The following is a 23,284-nucleotide window of genomic DNA, read 5'->3' on the forward strand; positions in this document are numbered from 1 at the left end:
GTTAAATTGGAATTGTTAGGTTATAATTATTAATTAGTTAGATTATTAGTTATATTTGTAAATTATAATTGATTAATTTATATTGAATTTGATGTATTTTAATGAATTGTATGATACATATTGGTATTAGATCCGGGGATGTTCGACCCTGACAAATATTATTCTATTTTGAAAAGTTCATGTTTTATACAAATAATGAATGTGTAATTACATTATTAACTTACTTGTGTATAATACTTAAACATCTCCTAACAAGTTTATTTTATTAATTAGCTCATACTATGAATATAACATAGTGATAGGTTGACACAATTCAAAGTGTTATAAGTTTATATGGTTGATCCTAAAGGTTTGTAATTTTCATTAATTAATCTTTTGTCTTCCTATCTTCATTGTTTGTCAAAATATCAATATTAACTTTTTTGAATCAATATTAACTTTTAATTAATATTGAATTGTACTGTAATAAACAACCAGGAGAATATGAGTGTGGATACTATGATATGCAATGGATAACTATCATTATAACACTTGACATCAAGAACGGTTGGAAGCAGGTAATAATATTTAAATTATTGTTTATAATAAACTATGTGTATTTTAAACACTAATTTCAACTTATTTTGTATTGCAGTATTTTATGGATGTTGAACTACTAAATTCGACCTCATTGGATTATGTGAGTAATGTTTGGGTCACATATTTCATTAGGTTCTATAACATTCTAGGATAAATGATGAATAAATTTATATCTTCTTAAGTGTTATGTTGTAATACTTGCTTCTAATGTGTAAAAAATTATCCAAATAGATAGAGGTAGATAGAAATAATATTGGTGAATTAAATAATTTATCAATATAAATATATATAATTATTGGAATAAATGTGAATCTGGTTGTTTGTTTAGGTTATGGTTATGACAAAAATCATAGTCTATGAGATACTATAGGTGACGATTATGGACGAAACCGCTACCTATAAGTATGCAGTTAAACATAGAAGACTCTGAAAAGGGTACAGACAGCGGTTCTATTAATAAGCGCAGTTTATGTAAAAATAATACTTGAAAAAATATAAAAATAGTACTAGAAATTATAAGTAACTTTCTTTTTATTTAAGTTTATTGAATTTTAAAAATTATTTACTTTTACTTTTTTATTATTATTATTATTATTACCTTATATATATTTCTTTGGATTATAAAAGGATGAAGTTTTAAATAAATAAAAAATAAAAAGAAACTAAGTAAGAATTACAACAACAAAATTTAAATGAATAATTATGTATGGGAATAATTATATGAATGAATTGAGAAGAAAAGACAACATGTTATTAAGAAAGAATAGAAAACGTAAAAGAATAAATTAATTCCAAATTGAAAGTAAATTAAATAATAAAATAAAAAAAAGTACATAACTGAAAGTGAATTAAATATAAATATAAATTATATAAAATTAAAACATAAGACTAATAAAAATAAATTAAATAATATAATATAAATTAACAAATAACATATTAACTAGTAATTAAAGATAAATTAAATGATATAAATATAAATTAATAAAAAAACTAGTATCTAACTAAAAATAATTAAAATAATATAAATATACGTTAATAAAAAAATCAATATGTAATTGAAAATAAATGAAATAACGTAAATATAAATTAATAAAGAAGTGAATACAGTTTATAAATATAAATTGATAAAAAAAATATATTTGTCTAACTAGAAATACGTTAAATGTAAAAATAAAAAACAATAAAAATTGTTTTTGTATGTATTACTGTAATAAATTAAATAATATGTGTATAAAAATAAAGGAAATATAACAAAATGTGATTCAAAATAAATAAAATATACAATTAAGACAAATTAGAATGGAATTGAACTTTAAGGTATTTATTTATAAAAATAATGAAATTTTAAAGTTAATTAAAATTAAAGTTTATTCTATTGTATCTATTTAGTTGGCTTGCAAAAAAATGCTTGGTAAGAACCCCTTTCTTCATTTCCTTCCTCTGCAGGCATTCAACTACGTTTTCCTCAGCTTCCAGAAAACCCTACTTCGACCACCTCCATTGATTTCACTATCGTTCTCTTCAACACTGAACACGTCTCATCTTACACTGTCAGTGTTCAATTTGATTTTCTTTCTTCCTTCCTTTGCTTGTATTATTCTTATGTTTCCTCTTTGTAATGTACATCATCATATATGTGAAACTCAAAATGCAGTTCTGAATTGGTTTTGGGTTAGTGATTTACCGTCAAAATTGGTTATGGGTTGGAAAATCGGATCCCATTTAGTTTGTAAGCAGTTTCGGAGTGTTTTCTGTGAGAAACATTTGGTGGCACAACCTTAAATGTGAGTTGTTAGACACATCCAATCCAACCAGAAGCTGTCACTTCATTACGAATATTTTAGAATTATAGTACTAAAACAATAATAAATTGAAAAGAGAAAAAACAACGCTTTGATTAAGTCATGTTGAGTGCGATCGTTATGTTCTTCTCATAGCCCCACCCCTTGAAATGGACAACTTTCAGAGTGCCCAGAACCTGTTTGATGAAATACTAGAGAGAAATTTAGGTCTGTGGAATGTAATGGTACAGGGTTGATCTATTTTGAAATGTTTGAAGCCAATGAAGAGTATTATTTACTCTTTTTTTAGAATGAAGGAGTTGGGTTTCATGAAAAAGGGAGTACTCATTAGAATTTTGCAATGAAACCCATATATTAAACTATCGTTATGAATAAATGACTCGTGGAAGCCTCTTGTTCGAGAACATTTCCAGCTAATATTGATGCTTCTGTTGTCACCAACAGAAGTGCTGGTTAAGGGGTGGTGTTTGGGGACTACGATGACCAGATTTTGGCATCTGCTCCTACATCTCATCTCATCTACTGTCGTGAAAGGCAGTTGCAGAATGATGGACTTATTCTTGATGGACCCATTCTTTAGTAAAATTAGTTTTAATTTAATAGCTGCTATTTTTTCTGCGTTTAGTTAATAAAGAGACCTATTATTTAGGTCCTGATAATTCTGTTAGTTAGCCTAATGTCTCCTTTCATTTGTAAAGGCTATTTAAGCCAAGTTTCTCCTTGAATAAAATATGAAGTGATTTCATCTCCCAGCAAATATTGAGTCTGTATTTTAGTGTGTGAACACAAGTTTTTACAATTGGTATCAGAGCCTCACCAAGAGGCCTGATCCAGGGAGTGAGAAAAATGTCGAATGAAGGACAAAACTTGTTGAGTATTCCTAAGTTTGATGGTGATTACGATCACTGGAGTATGTTGATGGAGAATTTACTTCGTTCCAAGGAGTGGTGGCATCTCATTAATCCAGGATACGTCAAGTTGGGCGCAGATGCAGTGGAGAGTGATGCGGAGAAGAAGGCAAGAGCAGATCTGAAACTAAAAGATCTGAAAGTCAAAAATTATCTATTCGCAACCATAGATAAGAGCATTTTGAAGACAATCCTGCAAAAAGACACATCTGCACAACTTTGGGAATCAATGAAAAGGAAATATCAAGGAAGTAAGAGGGTACAAAGAACCCAATTGCAAGCTCTCAGAAGAGAATTTGAAATCCTGGAAATGAAAGAAGGAGAAACCATTATCGAATATTTCTCCAGAGTCATGACAGTGGCAAACAACATGCGCAACAATGGAGAGGCAATACAAGACACTCAAATTGTGGAGAAAATTCTGCGGACTCTCACCGAGAGGTTCAATTACATAGTTGTCTCGATAGAGGAATCAAATGACATAAACTGCCTCTCAATCGATGAACTTCAAAGTTCACTCATTGTCCATGAACAAAAGTTCCGAAGAAGGATCAATGAAGAAGATCAGGTGCTTAAAGTGACTCAAGAGGAGAGAAGCGGAAGAGGAAGAGGCAGAAACACGTTTGGAGGATATCGAGGACGGGGTCGAGGGAGACCATCATCAGCTTACAAAGCAGTAATAGAGTGCTTCAAGTGTCACAAAAAGGGACACTTCCAGTACGAATGTCCAGACTGGGAAAGAAGTGCTAACTTTGCTGAATTAGAGCATGAAGATGAGCTGTTACTCATGGCATACGTTGAAGAAAAGAAAGAAACAAGAGAAGAAATATGGTTCTTGGACTCTGGATGTAGCAATCACATGAGTGGAAATAAGGAGTGGTTTATAGACTTGAATGAGGACTTCAAGCAAATAGTGGAATTGGGAAATGACAGTCGTATTGCAATGATGGGAATAGGAAGTGTGCGGTTATGTGTAAATGACATCGTTCAGGTAATTACCAATGTTTATTATATTCCAGAACTAAAGAATAATTTGTTAAATATTGGGCCTTTACAAGAAAAGGGGCTCACTGTATTGATTCAGAATGGCACCTACAAGGTGTTTCATCCTAGTAGAGGACTAATCATGCATTCAGATATGAGTGGAAATAGAAAATTGTAAAAACTTGTGTTCACACACTAAATATTTTAAAGGAGAGACTTGGCTTAAATAGCCTTTACAAATGAAAGGAGACGTTAGGCTAACTAACAGAATTATCAAGACCTAAATAATAGGTCTCTTTATTAACTAAACGGAGAAAAAATAGCAGCTATTAAATTAAAACTAATTTTACTAAAGAATGGGTCCATCAAGAATAAGTCCATCAATCCCTCCTTTAAGCTGAATATTGTAAGTAAATCAGCTTACTTCTATTGCAGACATTAGTCCCAGCATCTCTCGTAGCTTGATAAATTGTTCTTTCTTCAATGGTTTTGTCATAATATCTGCAATTTGATTATGGGTAGTACAATACTTCAACTTCACAGTTCCTTCATTCACCAAGTCCCTCAAAAAATGAAACTTCACATCTATGTGTTTACTCTTGCCATGGAACACAGAGTGCTTTGACAATTGTATTGTTGAACTGTTATCACAGTACATTATGCGACCTTCTTCTCCTTTATGCCCAAGTTTTTCGAGTAACCTCGTAAGCCAAATGTATTGACATGCGCAAGAAGCCGTGACAATATACTCAGCTTCAGTGGTAGATAATGTAACCACAGGCTGCTTCTTTGATGCCCAAGAAACTGCACCTCCTGCAAGAAGAAATACAGAACCAGAAGTACTTTTCCTGTCATTAAGATCTCCTGCAAAGTCGCTGTCCGTGTAAGCCACCAATTCTGTGATGCTTTCTCCGTTGTAAAGAATTCCCATTTCAATTGTGCCACTGATGTATCTTAATATCCTTTTTGCTGCACACCAATGTTCCTAAGTTGGAGATGACATATATCTGCTAATCAAACTCACTCCAAACATAATGTCTGGTCTTGTTGCTGTCAAGTACATCAAGCTTCCAACAACTTGCTTGAACATGGTTGAGTCGATCTTGGTTCCCTTCTCATCCTTGGAAAGCCTTGTGCCTGGCACAATAGGATTTCCAACTGGTTTGCTATCAGACATGCCAAACCTTGCTAGCACTTCCCTCGCATACTTTCTTTGACACATAAATATTCCCTTCGAATTCTATATAATTTCCATGCCAAGAAAATAGCTCATCTTTCCCAAATCAGACATGTCAAATTCATGCATCATTGACATCTTAAATTCCTCACAAATACTTTTGTTATTCCCAGTATAAATCAAATCATCAACGTAAAGACTGACAATTAGGATTTTACCTCCCTCCTTTTCTTTTGTAAAGAGCGTATGTTCAGAAGCACATCTTTCGAAACACTCTCGAACGAAGTAGGATTCTATGCGACTGTACCATTCTCGTGGAGCCTGTTTCAGTCCATATAGAGCTTTATTTAGCTTATATACCTTTTCTTCTTCTCCCTTCTTCTCAAAGCCAATAGGTTGTTGTAGATACACCTCTTCCTTAAGTTCTCCTTGAAGGAATGCACTCTTGACATCTAACTGGTATACTTCCCACTTGTTTTGAGCTGCAGTTGCCAGGATAAGTCTTATTGTATCAAGACGGGCCACCGGAGCAAACACCTCTATGTAGTCAATCCCATATTGTTGCGCATATCCTTTGGCCACCAACCTAGCTTTGTGCTTCTCTACATTACCATGCTCGTTAAGCTTGGTTTTAAAAACCCATTTAACTCCCATAGCTTTGACTCCGCTCGGCAAGGTTGTGAGTCTCCACGTGCCATTTTTCTCTATTGAATCAATCTCTTTAGCCATCGCATCTCTCCATTTTTTTTCTTTCATAGCTTCATTGTATGTGATTGGATCTTCTTCTGTTATCATCATCATTGCTTCTTCTTCCTCCTCTGAAATTCCTTCTCCGGTTGTGTATTCTGACACCCATGCAGGAGCTCTTCGACATCTTCCTTTAGGTGAGTTTGGTTCGCTTCCACCTGATGAGGTTGTGGAGGAGTTTCCTCCTGTTTGCGAGATTATGTTACTTGTATTGTTAGAATCAAAGTCTTCTTCTAAATCTAACTCTTTGTTAGCATCTGAATTTTTATCTTCCCAGTCCAGTACATTTGATTGCACTTCTCCTTTGCTTTGTTCCCACTTCCAGCATGCATTTTCTTCAAATTTTACATCTCTACTGATTGTTATTTTCTTGGTAATAGGATCAAAGAGTTTGTATGCTTTGGACTTCTTGCTCACACCAAGAAAAATGTGTGCTTTACTTTTGTCATCTAGCTTTATTCTTTTCTGATCTGGAACATGTACATGAGCAAGACATCCGAATACTCAGAAGTGATCCACTCTTGGTTTGCATCCAGTCCATGCTTCTTGTGGAGTCATGTTTTCAAGAGCTGTTGTTGGACATCTATTAAGAATGTGAATCGACCAATTTGCTGCTTCAGCCCAGAATTCCTTTGGCATTTGTTTCTCAGGCAACATGGAGCGCACCATATTCATGATCGTCCGGTTCTTCCGCTCAGCAACACCATTTTGTTGGGGAGTGTATGCTGCCGTTAGTTGTCGAGTGATCCCATGAGTGTTGCAAAAGTCTGTAAACTCCTTTGAATTATACTCGCCTCCTCTATCCGTTCTCAAACACTTGATGCTTGTTTCAGCCTCTTTTTCAGCCCATGTTTTGAATTCTTTAAAAACCTCCAATGCTTCTAATTTCTGATTCAAAAAATATATCAAGTTTTACGTGTAAAGTCATCAATAAAACTTAGGATATACCTCTTATTGCTGTTGGAAATTGGGCTAATAGGACCACAAATGTCTGAGTGAACAAGTTGCAATTTGTGTGTTGCTCTCCAGAGATTTCTTTTAGGAATGGGATCTCGGTGCTGCTTCCCGACGAGACAATCTGTGCACAACTTCTGTGGAGTTTTCACAGTAGGTAGCCCTTCAACCATTCCTCGATATGCAAGAGTTCTGAGTCCCTTGTAGTTGAGATGTCCAAACCGTGAATGCCATAGTCGTGATTCATCACCAGCTTCAACTTGCATACATTTAGGTAGATTTGACACCATCTTCGCCAAGAGATAGAACACAGAAGCACTTGGCCTTAGATGGGCCATCCAAACAGCAAGGGTTATTGTTCCCTAAAGTGATTTTTGTTAGTCACTGTAAGGTTCTCCAAGATACTTGGCATTCAAGGGTTAATCCAGATAGAATGGAACATATATTCATGGTGTAGTAAATGAGTGTATAGCCCATGCTCATGGTTTGTTGGAAGTGGATATGCTTCCTACAAGATGAGAAGGAAATAAACTAGCTGATAGAGACGAAGGCATGGTGCACTAGCCCTGACCTTTGAGATTCATGAGTGAGACAAACAAGATGTCCGAGTCAGAAAATGTGAAAGAAGAAACAATTTTTTTTTTTTACTATTACTCTATTAGTATTTTATGATATTCTAGATGGGCCATATTGACCATTCTATTGACTAATAAATCCTTACAATCTGATGCATCCCAACACATGTTATTGTTGTCACTTTAATGTGATTATGAAATTGTTAATCGTGCATTTGATGCTTTTGAAGTCTTAAGGATAATTTTGTTGTCCACATAATTTATTGTATTGACCTTAATTAGAGAAGGAACACAAGGAATCCACATCCATGGATTCACAGGGCCAGACAACATCTTTGCAGAGACTTCAGAATGTAGAAAAGGTAAATTTTGAAAACGTTTACAAAAAAGGTTCTGAAAATCATAGGACATTATAGTTTGTTTTATTGATTTTTTTTCCCTTTCTGCCGGTCATTATAGAGAATTGTGAAGGTTTTGGAGCTTGCTGGAGGAGTCATGGATGAGCTTGCAAGCCCTGTTGGTCCTAGGAAAGATGTGGTTCAAAACCACTGCCTTGAGTTCATGCAATTAATCAAGGTCCTTGTCTCACAGAAATCAATTTACTGTTTGGTGTATACATGTCTATTAATCATGTGTTTGGATCTATGTGCATGGACTCTTGATCCACTTCACAGCAGAAGCTACAAGTAGCTTCTGCGTTTTTCTCTCCATATGACATGATTTTTGGATATATGCACATCTTCCTTACATACTAAAAGAGGATGGCCTTGTGGGTTCAAGTCCCAAAATGAGAGCAGTCTAATTAAAGTGGTTTCATTTCAATAATTACCATTATAACAGCAGGCATTCTGTAACAATATTTTATTACTTTACACTAATCTTGTTAGGTATGGTTCAGAAATTAGTAATTTTTTGTTGATAATATCTCCATTGCTGTATTAGGAAGAGAAAAAAGGAATATAAGTTCTTGCTCTTTACATTTCTAAACCTGTTATTGAACATACCCCAAATCTTCCTCTTCCTATATCTGAAAATCCTATATTTGCCAAACTCTGTTAGAAACGCAGGATTCTTACTAAAACACAACTCTGACTAACTCCCTTAATTAACAGAAACCCAGTCCCATACATAGCATAGGCTTTCCTAACTTCTTCTAAAGCCACATATATTTCTTGCAGCCAGCATTTCTATTAACTGAAATTTGAACTTTGTGGTATTGCTATACGTAAATGTTTTAAATAGAGGCATTCTAAACATGTGTTAACGACATTATGATTGGAAGTTGTGTATTATGGGGCGCTTAATTTTCACATCAAGTAATAATGGGATGTTTGGTCCAGTATGTGAAAATTTGGTTCTCCCCCTTAATAGCTAGCTTTTAAGGATGTGTTTCAATGTACTTGGGTGCTTATCACATTATATACTTAAATCTCAACTACTAAGTGCATAAGTGCACATATATTGGTAATTGGTAACTAGGTACTTCTAAATGAGTTTTTTTTATAATATAAAATTCGTCAAGAAATTTGTTTGCTTTGTATGGTGTTTGTTAAATTACTTGAGTGTGAAATCTGTATATATTAAAATTTTCCCTCACATTCTGCAAGATTAGTTATCCTTAATTAAATAATGAAAATCCAGTGGATTTCTCAAAGTAAGCAAAGCAGTGAACTTATGATCAACTGACTCTGTTTTGTTTGAGTTCATCATCATGAATTTGATGCTCAAACTTGTGCTTTAACTTCTTCTTTCTTTTCAATTCTTTCAGGACATTCAGGTGGCACTGCGTGATGAAATCAAAAGTGCTTGTGAATATCGTCCATTTGAGAAATGTGACTATGGTTCAAGAATAGCCAATGAGATTTGTCACAAAAAGGTGGAATTTATTATGTCACAATTGGATGCAATGAAAGAAACTATAGATGAGTATCATTCGGCAGTTTGAAAATGTAGGCTAGTTCCCTGTAGAAGCCTACCCAAGAATTAGCTTATTTGGGATTGCTTGTTACTAGTGAGTGTGTAGTTCTGGGTGGGGTAATAGTTACCTTTGGAGAGAAGGGAAATTAGTGTATTTATTTAGATAATTATGTAGATAAATATCATGTTTGAGTTAAGATTATTATTCTTCTAATATCTTTACAGAGCCAACACAATGTTTTTTTTTTTTTTTTCTTTTGTGGACTATTTGGACAACAGTTATTGAGTGTACTTGTGCTATCATGTGCACTTAACATTTAACTATGATTTTGAAGTTTTAGATTCTTGACCCAGACAATAAAGGTATGATCTTTCGAGGCTGGTGTATGACCTTAATTACTTTAGGGATAAGATTCTTGTCCACATTTTTCCAACCGATTGCATGAGATTTACCTTCTGAAAGGAATTTTGAAACTGTTTACATTTTCCACATTAGGTAAAGATGTTATCATGATCTCTGCAACTTTTATGATTCCTCAACTGAGTAATTTCTTGCTACCTTGAACATCCTCTTCTGTGGCCTCAGTAATTTTGTGCAGGAAGAAAATGATTATTATATTGAAACCGTGTTGAAAATTCAAGGGCATTTTTAATTTGAGATTTTTTTTTCAAATTTTTGTGTGCTTTGAGCTACGTTTGTACATAGAGTACTCATGAAACTTGACTTTCAGATTAATACTGTCTTTATTTTGTATATACATAATTTTTTTCTTAAATCTTTATATATATTTGGTTCATTGTTTAGTGTACAATACAATGCTGGATTTAGATTTTATAGTTTCAATTTTTATGCTGTGTGCTTTTTTTTATCAATATGTTGTGTTGTATTTTACTATTTGCTGTTAATAAGAAAATTAAAATTAAAATTAAAATAATTAAGAATGTATTCATGAAAACCAATAATTTAATCCAATTCGAATCACATATGTTCAAAACCAATCCAAACTGATTTGTAAACATCTATATCGAATACAAATATGATACTATATGATACTGTAGATATAACTAGAGACAAAAGAGGCAATAACCATAAAATTAGAGTACAAGCATTATTTTAATTCAATAATAAGAGCATGTCAACGAAATTATTTTACATTTATTTTAAATGAAAATATTTTCTTAATAATGTTACATTTAAATATTACGCCTATTAAAACTTTTACAGGTACGTACAAGCTATCTTAATGTAAAATTTACTCCCACTTTTTATATAAGGTGACCTAAAATTATCTTATTTATAGAAATTCTAAGATCGTAAATTCTGAGCACGAACACCATAAAACTGATAATTGATATTATGTAAATTTTAGTTTTAGGAGGAGACACTTATTTTGATTTTTTTTATATCCTTTATTATTTTAAAAACACATGTTTATAAATATTTAAAATAAAAATTAATATTATTTTTTTTCGACGAATCTCAAATTTTCCATTTAGCTCTTTACTCTACTATCCTGGTTTCTTCATTGTTTATATATTCAGTCCGGTTTAAACTATATTTACATGTTGACTTTGGTGTATTTAACAACGTTCTTTTTAATAAAGATATTTTTTTTTTGTGATGTGAGATTGTTGGATAATAGGACACCATTTTTGAATGTTCATAGTCAATCATTGTTAAATGCATTTCACGAGTATGAATGTTAGATACGAAGTTAGCACGTATGTTTGAATATTGATCCATATTATAATTTCTAAAGTCATAAAGTGATAATAGTCTTTCGATTTGAAATCATTACATTTCAAGGGTTGTAAAGACTACAATATTGTCAAATATCATATCTAAAAGGGTAAAATATCTTCAAGGGTTGTAAAGAAACCATGGATTTGGGACCAAATTATATAAAATTTTGACTCCATTCATTTTAAATCAAGTTTTAGCCTACGCATCAAGCCTCCATGTTAATACAAATTTGGATGCACAATGAAACTTAAGAGAGTTAAACGGTTAGATACAGTGCATTGTATTCAATGGTTATTATATGTATCTACTTTATTGAGTATTAGTGAATCTTTCTATAGTAAAAAGTGATTTTATAAAAAATAATATTTAGTATCTAAAGATTCTGGATGTGTACAAGTAACATAAAAAAATACTTTTAAGTTAAAAATAACATAAAAATATTTATAATAATGTGAATCTCATCATAATTAATGAAAGAAAAATAAAATAACTTGAATTAAGTAAAGTAATATAAAGCTAAGTGTTTTATTTCACTTCCTTTTAGTTTATATTTGGTTTTGTTACTTCATTACTAGGTGTATACATCACATGAGTTTATCTTTCATTTTTTTATACAACATACACTACAGGAAAATCATTAATAAAAATTAGATTTAGAAACAAAAAATAATTACTTGTTATATTGACTAAATTAGATACTATTTTATAGACTACAAAGATTACTAATATCTAATTTAATTTTTATTATTGATAAATAGTTTCTAAATTGATATATAATTAGCTTCCAAAGTTTTAGCTTCCAACTAAACCCTAAACCCTAAATCTAAATAATTGGTAGCTAATTAGATAATAATTTAGAAACTATTTATCAATAATAGAAACTAATTTAGATATCAATAACTTTTTTAGTCTCTAAAATAGTATCTAATTTTGTCAATATAACAATAATTATTTTTTTTTCGTCTCTAAAATTGATTTTTATTCAATGATTTTTTTAGTAGTGATAGTTTCGTCTTTAAAAGGCACATTATGTACAAGACTTGCAAAGCACTAACAATGGCCAAGACAAGATACTTTCCCTACTATGTAGAATACAACATGATTTTTGTTCTTAAAATATGCCTTGTGTATAAAATTTGCAAACCAGTAACATCAACCAAGAGAAAATACTCTCCAACTGTGTAGAATACAACATGATTGTATCCTTAGAATCAACTCAAGAATAAGTTCAAAATAAACCAGACTCAGATACACATGATATGAGTTGATTTAGGAGACACGCACATTGATAGCAAAATATGGTTTAGGATTTAAGGTTTATGGTTTATGGTTTAGGACTTAGGGTTTAAAAACTTGATAGTTAGTTATATATTAATTTAAAAATTAGTTTATAAATTTTATTAATAATAGAAATTAAGAATCAACTAAAAAATAAGTTCAATTTTGAAAGGTTATGTGAAAAATCATTGTCGTCTAGAAGCTTCAATGATTGAGAGGTACCAAAAGATGCCTTATATATAAGACTTGCAAAACACTAACAACATCCAAGAGAAAATACTATTCTATTGTGTAGAATACAACATGCTTCTGGGTGCTCTCGTTCGTATAAGATTGTGTTGCATCACGAGCTTTCAAGTACTTTTGTTCACCTGTAACATACTATAGTGTTTCTCTGGGTTCAACAATTTTAACATTAATTTTAAATGTAATTTTATAGGTTTTTACTTCAATAATCTTTATCAACTTCATGAGTAATCTTTCTCATGGATAGTAAAGTAAACTTTGATTCTAATTGAAAAATAATGCTAAAAATTATGTATTAAACAACATATATGAGATTTTTCCTTAACCAAATACATTTCTATTTTGGTCTTAGAAATACTTTGTTGTTGAATTGAAGATGCTATTATTCTTTTTTTTTCAATAATATATGGGACTCATCCAAATACCACTTCTTATATCAATTTTGCTTCTAAATGAAGTGTGCTAAATACTGTTGATGTCATCTATGGAACTTCTCATGCTATGCTATCAGTTTTTTTTTTTTGCTTTATTTAATGAACAATCAACAATTTCAAATGTAGTATAAACAAATGTAAGCTCAAGATGTTCTAAAGACAATAGGGTTTTCTGTCTACCATGATATTAAGATATTGACTATAGGATCTTTATAATGCTACCTTAAGGAAAAGAAAATTACAAAAGAAGAAAAGCACAAAATTCGGAACAACAATACTACTTTGATAGTTTTCTATTAATGTTTATGGTCATAACTAAGATCATGTCAACGAATTTGGAAACACAAATCATGGCATCCTAGGACAATTCTTATCATAAAAATACAAGATTCATCTAAAAAATATATGGTTAGAAGGAGCCATAGAAGAAACACATCAATTAACATGTGGACTACTTATAAAGTATTTTTTACGATATTGTACTAACATGTGGACTAGTTATAAAACATTTTCTAAAGTATTGTACAACTACCTATGTGTCCTTTGTTTCTCCTTCAAGGACTCCATTCAACCTTTATTTTACATTTGTTTTTTTCATTTTGTCTCACCATGCTATAAGTTTATGAAACATAAAAGAATGTTACAAAATAACAACATTTCATTATATACTACAAGAAAATCATTAAATAGAAACTAATTTTAGAGACCAAAATAATTAGTTACTATTTGACTTAATTAGTGACCATTTTATAAACTAAAAAAAGTATTGGTATCTAAAGTAGTTTCTATTATTAAGAAAAAATTATAAAATAGTTTTTAAATTAGTATCTAACCATTAGCTACCAAGATTTTAGCTACTTAATACTTTATATTCTAAATTAGTCTCTATTAGTCTTTTAAATATTAATTTAAAATCTAAAATATTAGTAGTTAAAACTTTGGTTGCTAATTTAGATACCAATTTAGAAACTATTTTATAAATTTTTCTTAAGAATATAAATTATTTTAGATACCAATAATTTGTAAGTCTCTAAATTAATATCTAATTTAGTTAATGTAGTAATTATTTATTTTTGCTCTCTAAATTAGATTATTATTTAATGATTTTCTTGCAGTGATATAGTAAATATAGTGCCATTCTAACATAATTTATATGTAATAACAATGTTACCTAGTCTTATTTAAATATTTTTACATGCATTAAAGTCTAATCAAGCTGAATTACTTTCATCACCATGTCAATCACTAACTAGGAATATACAATCAACACATTCATTGGTTCCATTCCCAATTCCATGGTTTCCAAATGAATTCAACATGTTGTAAAGAGAGTAAAACACAATTGAATTGAATGTTTTGAATAAGAAAGGGTACACAATTAAATTTCTCATGAAATGCATTTTATGATATATGCTTTCAGTATAAAATTGAATTAAATATACTGATAGTTGTACAAATAGTTAAATAGGTAACAATTTGGTTAATTCTTTCTCAATCCATAATGCATATACCCTTATATAAATCACTAATGATGCACATGCCAAATTTTGTATGATAACCTAATGATATTTTGAAACACTGAATTCAATTTCATAAGTTTTTTAACATATTAAACAAAACCTGAAAGAGGAGAAACTCACATGATTTTATAGTCACTTATGGACAATTTTAAACAAATTACCAAGTCTTAAGGGTCTTGAAGAAAGCCCTCAACTAAAACTTCCATCCACTTGCATATTCATTATTTATTCAAACCAAAACTTGCAAATGGGGCTTACTATTTGCATTTGCCAACAAAATTTCTCTTTTCCATTTAACCTATATCTTAACAAGTTTAAACTTGTATATAAATACTTTCTATTTAGATTAGACCCAAATTTAACATGTTAAACACATTAATACTACATATAAACAAATCAATTGCTAAAAATTTGAGAAAATGCTGAGAACTACAACCAACAAGTGATAAGAAATTATTGAATTCACAAGGGTCACAAAGTACTACCAATCATAATTTCAAACACACAAAACTCACCTACAGACAATCCCAACACAGGTTTCACCTCCATGCTAAAGACCTTTCTTTAAATCCAACACCAGCAGATTCCAATCACAAAACCACATCAAAATCAAATAAGCAAACAAATTTTTGAATGTATTAGATCATTACACTGACCATTAGATTAAGCATTTCAGCACTTTACCTCAACTAAGACAACACTTCTTATGCTTTCTCACAAACACCTTCTGAATGACCTTCCACCTTAACATTGGGAACCCATTTGGAAACAACTTCATATAGACAACCAAAATCACCAATGCTTTATTGTTGGCAGAACCTACACAAATATTACTTAACCTTTTAATTACTTTTATTTTTTTATTTTGTATTCTCATATAGGATAAACTAATGCCGAACTATAATTATTTAAAGTAAAATATAATATCAGTGTGTATTTTATTGTTCTAAGAACTGGTCTAAAAAAAAATTATTTTTTATTTTTACCATTTTTGTTAACTTTAATTTAGCATCCTTTTTAGATGATAAATTTTTAAAATATTTTAGTCACCTTAGAGTCGATTAAATGGACTCTATTAACGTCTCTCATATGACTGAAACTATTTGGTGACAGTTGGAAGATTCTTCTTTATGCACTATTTATCCAAATCATTGTTCTCTAAGTCAATAGTTAAATAATGTGGCTCAAAAGGACACATATAAATAGTAAAAAAAAATATTATATTTAAAGTATATGTTGAGTAGGAGACTTAACTAGCTTGTGAGTTTTGTCATAGAAATAAGATGATTAAAAGTTCAAGAAATCAATAATTTCTAGCGGATTAATGTAATGATAGTTGGATAAAAAGTCATCAAACAAACATTTAAAAATTCAAAGTTATACATATGAATTATATATGGAATGAGCATCTCATTTCTTGTAAGTCTCGCAAACAAAAGACTTTAGGATCATAGTTATATTATCCATTATTAAATGAAATATTGATAATCTCTCTTTTTCTTGTCACATTACTTTCTTAACCATCTCAGATTCATTATTATATAAAACTTTCAAAATCTCAGTATACTTACTTTATTTAAAAATTTTATTTTAAGATGAATGATTTTATGTTGGTACTAAGATGATTTCTCCCCCACTAATAACTACTCACATTTATTATTGAGGTTGTCATGTCAGTTGTGTGATCTTTCATCAATTAATATTTAATGTCACCTCCCTCAAGCATTTCTTATATATCAACTGTGCTTATTTTTTGCTCAGAAAAATTCTCTAAAGATATAATTCCTTCTAACATTCTTAAGTACATACTAAGGATTTAGTCTGCATTTCTGACATATTTATTAAGTCATCTTTTATTCTTTTTAAGAATAAACTTTCTACACTTTATTTTTATATCTTAAAAAGCAACTAAATATAAAATTAAAAATTGCATACATCCAAAAGTAGATGTGTCAAAGAGTGTGTGTGACTGTGACTTTGAGATGGATACCTATGCAAGCATGGTTGAAAATAGGGGGCAAAATGGGTATTTAAACTAAATTGAGTGACATCTTGTTCAAATAAGTACTGTTGAGTAAAGTACAAAATGGTAGAAAGTGAAGAAGGAAATTGCACAGGTTTCAGGTTCCAACCATCAAAACAAAGAAGAAAAAGTAGAGATAAGAATACGACAAAAGATCTTAAGTGGTGTAAGGGAAAAGCAGATACAAAAAGTCAGAAACACCCCTTCATAATTTTATAAAATAAGGTAAAATTAAAAATGTTATAAAAAAATTCATACTACTAGTAGACACAAAAGTAAGAAACATCTTTTCATAAATCTATAATTAAAATATGTAATGATTCACGCTATTAGAATAGTTTCATATTTAATAATTTTTTTCTTATAATTTTTTTACAAAAAAGATTATTTTTTTTTTCAAAATTTTCTGAAAATTTTGACAATTACATAAAATATTTATACAAAAAGTTCCATAAGATATATCAAGATTTTAGTATTTTATGGAGAGAAGTCACGAGAAGGTTTGCAACCCAATGCCCATAAGTGAACATGTAAATATAAATAAAAACATATTGCTAAGTGGCTCTTGGTATAATAAAATTGAGAGACAAATATTAATAAAAAAATTATTTAAGAGTTTATGCTTTTTATTCTCAAGAAATATATTAGATTTAAATAGGTAATTAAAAATTAATTAAAGAAATTGTAATTTATTGTCTGTACAGTTTTGGACAAAATAGAAACATCTTACATTTATGGTGGTTAGGACAAACTTACAAAAGAAACATGTAACATGTAAAAGTAATAAATTTGATTTTATATTTTTAACTAAAGTTAAGTTTTTATCTTTCAAAGCTTAGTTTGACCTAAACTACTTTTACATTTATAACTGCACGACTGCACTCTATCTTTCTCTTTTTGCAACATTCTTTTCTTTTTCCATACTTGTATTTGTGTTTCTTAGTGTTACCATTTTGATGCATTGACTATTATTAATTCTTTGTAATTTTTTTATTATTTAATATATTAAATTAAACCCATCAAATTAGATAAAAGTAATTTTTGGAAGACCATTCACCCATATAATCTAGTCTTAAATAAGAAAAAAATATTTTAAAGCATCAAGAACATCAACTATGATGTTTTTAAAATAAGAAAGAGATATTCTTATTAGTGTTCTTGTCCTGGTATGAAAAAGAACAAGAGAAAGATACCAAATTCCTGGTATGAAAAAGAACAAGAGAAAGATACCAAATTGAAAAAAAGAAAGTGTATCTATTTGTCTTACATTTGCATTGCACCACGTGGTCATGTAATTTATTTTTGTCACTCGGTGGAGGGTACTAAACTAGTGACTAGTGCCTAAAGGTAGCAGCGGCATCCTCACAACAAAAAGAGGAAGAGACAGACTCTTAAGTTTTAGGCACTTTCTATTCTCCGGCCACCGAGACTCACATAGGAATGGAGAAGCTGAACTCCGATGACCAACTTCCACCAGGTTGGACTGTTGAAGTGAAGGTGAGAAAGAATGGTAAGAGAGACAAGGTAATTGAGCTTTGAGCCTCTAATAATCATGTTTTTTTTTTCTGGGTTGTAGTATTTTTGTGATCTCCTACCCACGCATGTTATTTTTCTATTGTAAATATAGTCGTTGTTGTAAGAGTAGCCGCTTTAGGCGTCAACATTTCAAAGAAAGGGTTTTAAACTTCAAAAAGTTTTGTTTTAATTTTTTTAACTCTTGGATGTAACTTAATCGGCTTTTTTGATTTAACCTGCATGTACTTTGTGAACCCTTTTGGAGTTTGGACCATGTTTCTTCAGCAAATCCCTCTTCTCTTTTTGACGATTTAAAAGGGGGTCATGCTTTTTGAGTGCTTTTCATGTTTTTTTTGTGAGTGGATAAGAGAAAAGGAATCATGAATGTTGGATGATATTTTTTGGCCGGATTCTTCTTTTATTAGTTGAGGTTGGTGTCCTTCTAGCATGCCATTGTTGCATGTGTGTGTTGAACATTGCATGTCTTTGCAACAGTGAGACTGATTGAATGCATAATGAAGCTAGGCTTATTTGAGATTTAACCTATGTTTTGCATGTAATTTGTAAACCCTTTTGAAGTTTGGATCACTGTCTCTTCAGTAAATTTCTCTTTTTTTTTAAACTTTAAAAGGGTATGTTTTTTTGTGTGCTTTTCATTTTTTTGTTTGTGAGTAGATCAGGAGTAAAAGAATTAGTCATTTTCTTTTTTTAGTCGTGGTTGGTGTCCTTTTAGCATTGCATGTGTGTGTTGAATTTAAATGTCTTTACAACAGTGAGACCGATGGAATGAATAGCAAAACTAGGCTCAACAGTGATGTTTTTCAATGAGGGAATTTGTTTTACTGATTTTGTAGATTTTTGAATGATGTTTTAACTCTGGAAAGAATGAAGCAACACACTGCAAAGGAAAGACAAGTTTATACTGAACTTTGTTCTTCTAGATGGTTTACCATTATTGACTGGTTTAATAGGAAATTCTAAAAATTTCAATGTAAATCTTCTATTTCCCTTTTTAGATCTCACAGCAAGTCATGTGAGACTGAGAGAGTCAATGTGCTTTTCTCAATTGTAACAATTGTTTTTTTTAGTATTTGGATATGGATAAGTTAACATTTATAATCATAAGAGACAGAACAATAAGCAACTATAAGTGAGTTAATCCATAAGCTAAAATTAGCTGCATTAAGTTCAGAAGTTTATCCAAACAAACCATAAATGCTTTGATTTTTATCTGCATGAGTCAATTCTTAATGATTCTATCACTGTTTTAGTAAATTTTAAAAAAAAATCCATATATTTCAGTTTTAAAATTTTTCTACCTACAAATGATTGTTGGTAAAATAATTTCATTTAATATTTATCTCTCTATAGTTTGTTTTGTTGCTTGAGAATAATTTTATTTGACTGGGCCAATAAGTACACAATAGTCATAGAGACTTTATCTATGATGATACAGCTCAATTCTTATTCAAGTTAGATTTATTGCAGTATTACTTTCTCCCCTCTAGTGGACTAAAATTCAATTCCAAGGTGGAGGTATATCGCTATCTTGACAATGCTAATAACAAAGTCAGCATCCAGAAAATCTCTCCTAATGTCTGTCAAGAAAATTCTTCTTTTTCATGACATTATTTTAGGTTTAATATCTATCTGATTGCATAACTTATGTGGAAAAATTTGGTTATTCAAGCAATCTAGGTTGTAGTTGAGAAAGCTATTGCAGAAGGGTTACCACCAGGATGGGTGAAAAAGACTAGAATTGCAACTAAAGGAGATACAGTTAGAAGAGACACGGTAAACAATGCCTCTGCGACATTTTCTCATTAACTCTTTATTTGTAGCTACACATTATTATTAAGGGGAAAAGGGGAGAAAAAATTGTGTCCAAATAATCTTTGCAATGCTCTGAATGAGCATTTTTCATATTTGTATTGGTTGTTGATAGAATAATTCAGCATGTGGGACTAACTCCTCAATCAAAGGTACTGATTGCTTTTGTAAAACTGTTTGTAACTAGATCTTCTGACGGGAAAAGTTGAAGTTAAATGTTTCTGCCTTCTATCACTTTACAATGAAGTGATGATTGGATTAGATGCAATGTGCCTTGTTCAGCTGTGATAAAAATGTAATTTTGACTGTAAAAATGTTTTTTGTCAAACATATTCTGTGTTTCTCCAAAGACTGTTTTGTTTCTTGTTTGAAAGTCATGAGAGTACTCCTGGCATCACTTAAAATCACTCTCATAAAATGCAACTAGTTTTTCATTTCACTTCTTCAATACTTTTCTTTTCCATAATCAATAATGGTTGGATATATCTTATCTCCCCCTTTGCTGTCCGATGATGAAAATTGCTTGGATTAGTCATGAATCTAGGAAATTAAGTTGCTGCGAACATGATATTGCCCCTGTAGCTGTGATAAATTATCCTCTAACATTCTCTTATTCTTCATTCCTATTTAATGAAACACATTCATATTCTAGTCTATTCATGTGCATTTTGGCTTGTACAAAAAAGCTTAGTTCACTTTTACTAAACTTCAAAAGTGTGCAGTCACTTACTTCTGAATTGTCTGTGCCTTCATCATGCATCACCAACCAATGTGAGAATAATTAATTCACCCTTCTAATTTGTATATGCAGTACTACATCGACCCTGTAAGTGGGTATGCATTCCACTCAATTGAAGATGTTGATCACTATCTTGAATCTGGAGAGGTAGGAAGGAACACACTCAAGCCAAAAGATGAAGACATCAGTGATACGAAGTTAAAAGATGACAAATCTCCTGTATGGGTGGTCATAATTGTGCTTCTTCTAGTTTGTCTATTTATTAATTAGTCTCACATGCTAAACTTTCCCTTCCACTCCACCTGCCCCATCATGTGGTTTTCTGTGTGGATTTAAATTTCTAAGATGTGTGGATTTAAATTTCTAAGATAGGTATATTAAAACTGGAGAAGAGAATCATTGATGATACTAAGGTTTGTACTTATACAAATTTCCTGTCTTTGTGATTTCTTCAGTCAGCATGTGTAACCATGAAACCAACATCATCAATTAGCATGGGTCAGAGCTCAGATTTGGATATGGTAGCAAATTACCAACAGATTCCGAGATCTGCGAGTTCTGGAGAATATATGCATGTGCCTGTGCCTGACTCTAAGTTTATTTTCAATCATGGTAAAGTTCCCATCTTTCCTTTGAAGTTAACAGCATGGACTCCATGTAATTAGATATACACTACCGAATGCTAGTATTGTATTGGCTCAGTTTAGTATTGTTAGCTTATTTTTGGTGACCGACATCTACTTGTAAACTTTATATGCAATTGTGCTATCTTGTGGAAACCAAGACATTTTTTTGCCTGAAGTTAGAGTTTTGTATTCAATTCTTGTATAAAATTAGTTATTTGTTCATTCTAGATAAAGCGAAAATTAATAGGTTTTGTATTTATGCTAGATTTTTCTTTTTCCAAGTTAATAAAGATCTTGCATTTGATGTGAGTTTATTAAATGATTAGGTGTGGTGGGAACTGAATTGAGCAGTTCAGTTCTATCACGGGATGAAAATTCTGATCAGAAGCAAGTGAAGGTTGGTTTTGCTGAAAGTGCTTCGGTTTCAGGTTGCACTATCAAACATACCCAAGAAAAGCAACTTCAAGAAAGTTCAGAGACAAAGCAAGGAACTGAAAAAGTGCAGGCCCAACACCATCAGTGCAAAAACAAGCACAAGAAAGAGATCAATTTGCCTCGCCGTTGTTCAAAGCGTCTTGCTGGAATTAAGCTTGATCCTGTTCCAGAACTTAAAACAAGAAATCGAACACGTCGAGTAGCAGTTAAAAAATCAGCTGAGGTTGATAAATCTTCCGACAGCTTGCATGATGGTCTAGCTAAACAGAAACTAAGTGGCAACTATAAAGAAGGCTTCACTTTTTCACATGTCCAGAACAATGCTCCGGTTGAAGAGTGTATGAGAGTCACTGAAACTGGAGATAATGTTGTTGCAAAGTTAGATTACAACCTTGACTTCCCCCTCAGAGAATTACTAACAGACCCATGTATTGCATTTGCAATTCAAACTCTCACTGGCCTAACATTTGAGACCTCCAAAAACTCGCAAACTTCTTCTGAGTTAAAAGACATCCAGCATTCTGAAACCTCTGCTACTGCAGGTTGTGAAGGGAAAGGTAAGAAAAGCAATGATGGGTTAAGTGACAATGTGTTCTCATCTCCAGGAAGCCTTGCTACTTCTCAAGAACATGCCAGTGATGCTGCCAAATCCGATATGAAAACCAAGAATGAGAATGCATCACCATCTTCTGAAAAAACACTTGACATGTCATGGATGGATCCATGCATTGAATTTGCTATAAAAACTCTCACCGACTCCATCCCGTTAGACTCTGATCAAAACCCCAAGAACTGCCTTCAACAGCAGCTCAGTTCATCCAGTAACCAACACAGTGAGATGACCATGTCAAATGTCAGTTTAAATAACACTTACCAAACTGACTACTATTGCAGCCAATACTTTGGCTCACAAAAGCCAATGTTTAAACAGTCTTTTGTGGATCCATCATTGAAGCACACCAGAAATATTGGTATTGGAAATTCTGCTGGAGCCAGACTATCCCATTGTGGTGAAGATACTAGAAGGAATGTTTGTTAGATCAGCAACCAGTTTGTGCTTGAACTACCATAAGATATAGTACAGTTAAGATAAACTATAAAAAACTTCTACTCTATGAAGACTTTATAACCTATCTCCTTTTGTTGGTATCTTTGTTTTGTGACAGACCCCTTTAAGCTGTGATCCTATGTATTTTGTAGAACTTGCTATGATAATGTCAATCACTATATCATGTTAGTTTGACTGTAAAA

The 23,284-nt window shown here is 31.4% G+C and overlaps 2 protein-coding genes across 11 annotated transcripts; both read left to right on the forward strand.

Annotated features, from left to right (window-relative positions):
* Positions 1-1,893: 1,893 nt before the first annotated feature.
* LOC137837649 (mediator of RNA polymerase II transcription subunit 11) lies at positions 1,894-10,018 on the forward strand. Of its 3 annotated transcripts, none has more exons than XM_068646725.1 (4): positions 1,894-2,129; positions 8,009-8,088; positions 8,186-8,302; positions 9,495-10,018. In XM_068646725.1, exons 2-4 carry the CDS (start codon positions 8,035-8,037, stop codon positions 9,669-9,671), a joined length of 348 nt encoding a protein of 115 aa, XP_068502826.1. In that variant the 5' UTR covers positions 1,894-2,129; positions 8,009-8,034; the 3' UTR covers positions 9,672-10,018. The 3 variants fall into 3 exon arrangements, with proteins under 3 accessions (XP_068502826.1, XP_068502827.1, XP_068502828.1); XM_068646726.1 differs by having other exon boundaries at positions 1,963-2,129; positions 8,014-8,088; XM_068646727.1 differs by lacking the exon at positions 1,894-2,129 and adding an exon at positions 6,729-6,962.
* Positions 10,019-18,048: 8,030 nt separating this feature from the next.
* LOC137837650 (uncharacterized) lies at positions 18,049-23,284 on the forward strand. Of its 8 annotated transcripts, none has more exons than XM_068646728.1 (6): positions 18,049-18,412; positions 19,892-19,999; positions 20,102-20,197; positions 21,045-21,191; positions 21,428-21,584; positions 21,925-23,284. In XM_068646728.1, exons 1-6 carry the CDS (start codon positions 18,329-18,331, stop codon positions 23,070-23,072), a joined length of 1,740 nt encoding a protein of 579 aa, XP_068502829.1. In that variant the 5' UTR covers positions 18,049-18,328; the 3' UTR covers positions 23,073-23,284. The 8 variants fall into 8 exon arrangements, with proteins under 8 accessions (XP_068502829.1, XP_068502831.1, XP_068502832.1 ...); XM_068646730.1 differs by having other exon boundaries at positions 18,125-18,412; positions 19,892-19,939; XM_068646731.1 differs by having other exon boundaries at positions 18,125-18,398.

Source organism: Phaseolus vulgaris, chromosome 4 (assembly GCF_000499845.2).
Source record: "Phaseolus vulgaris cultivar G19833 chromosome 4, P. vulgaris v2.0, whole genome shotgun sequence".
Classification (NCBI taxonomy): Eukaryota; Viridiplantae; Streptophyta; class Magnoliopsida; order Fabales; family Fabaceae; genus Phaseolus; species Phaseolus vulgaris.

Excerpts from the sequence above, each read along its gene's own strand:
- LOC137837649 (XM_068646725.1), top strand. The coding sequence starts at position 8,035 with ATGGATTCACAGGGCCAGACAACATCTTTGCAGAGACTTCAGAATGTA. Across the intron at positions 8,089-8,185 it reads GACTTCAGAATGTAGAAAAG|AGAATTGTGAAGGTTTTGGA; the intron begins GTAAATTTTGAA and ends CGGTCATTATAG. Across the intron at positions 8,303-9,494 it reads AGTTCATGCAATTAATCAAG|GACATTCAGGTGGCACTGCG; the intron begins GTCCTTGTCTCA and ends CAATTCTTTCAG.
- LOC137837650 (XM_068646728.1), top strand. The coding sequence starts at position 18,329 with ATGGAGAAGCTGAACTCCGATGACCAACTTCCACCAGGTTGGACTGTT. Across the intron at positions 20,000-20,101 it reads TCCAGAAAATCTCTCCTAAT|GTTGTAGTTGAGAAAGCTAT; the intron begins GTCTGTCAAGAA and ends CAAGCAATCTAG. Across the intron at positions 20,198-21,044 it reads ATACAGTTAGAAGAGACACG|TACTACATCGACCCTGTAAG; the intron begins GTAAACAATGCC and ends TTGTATATGCAG.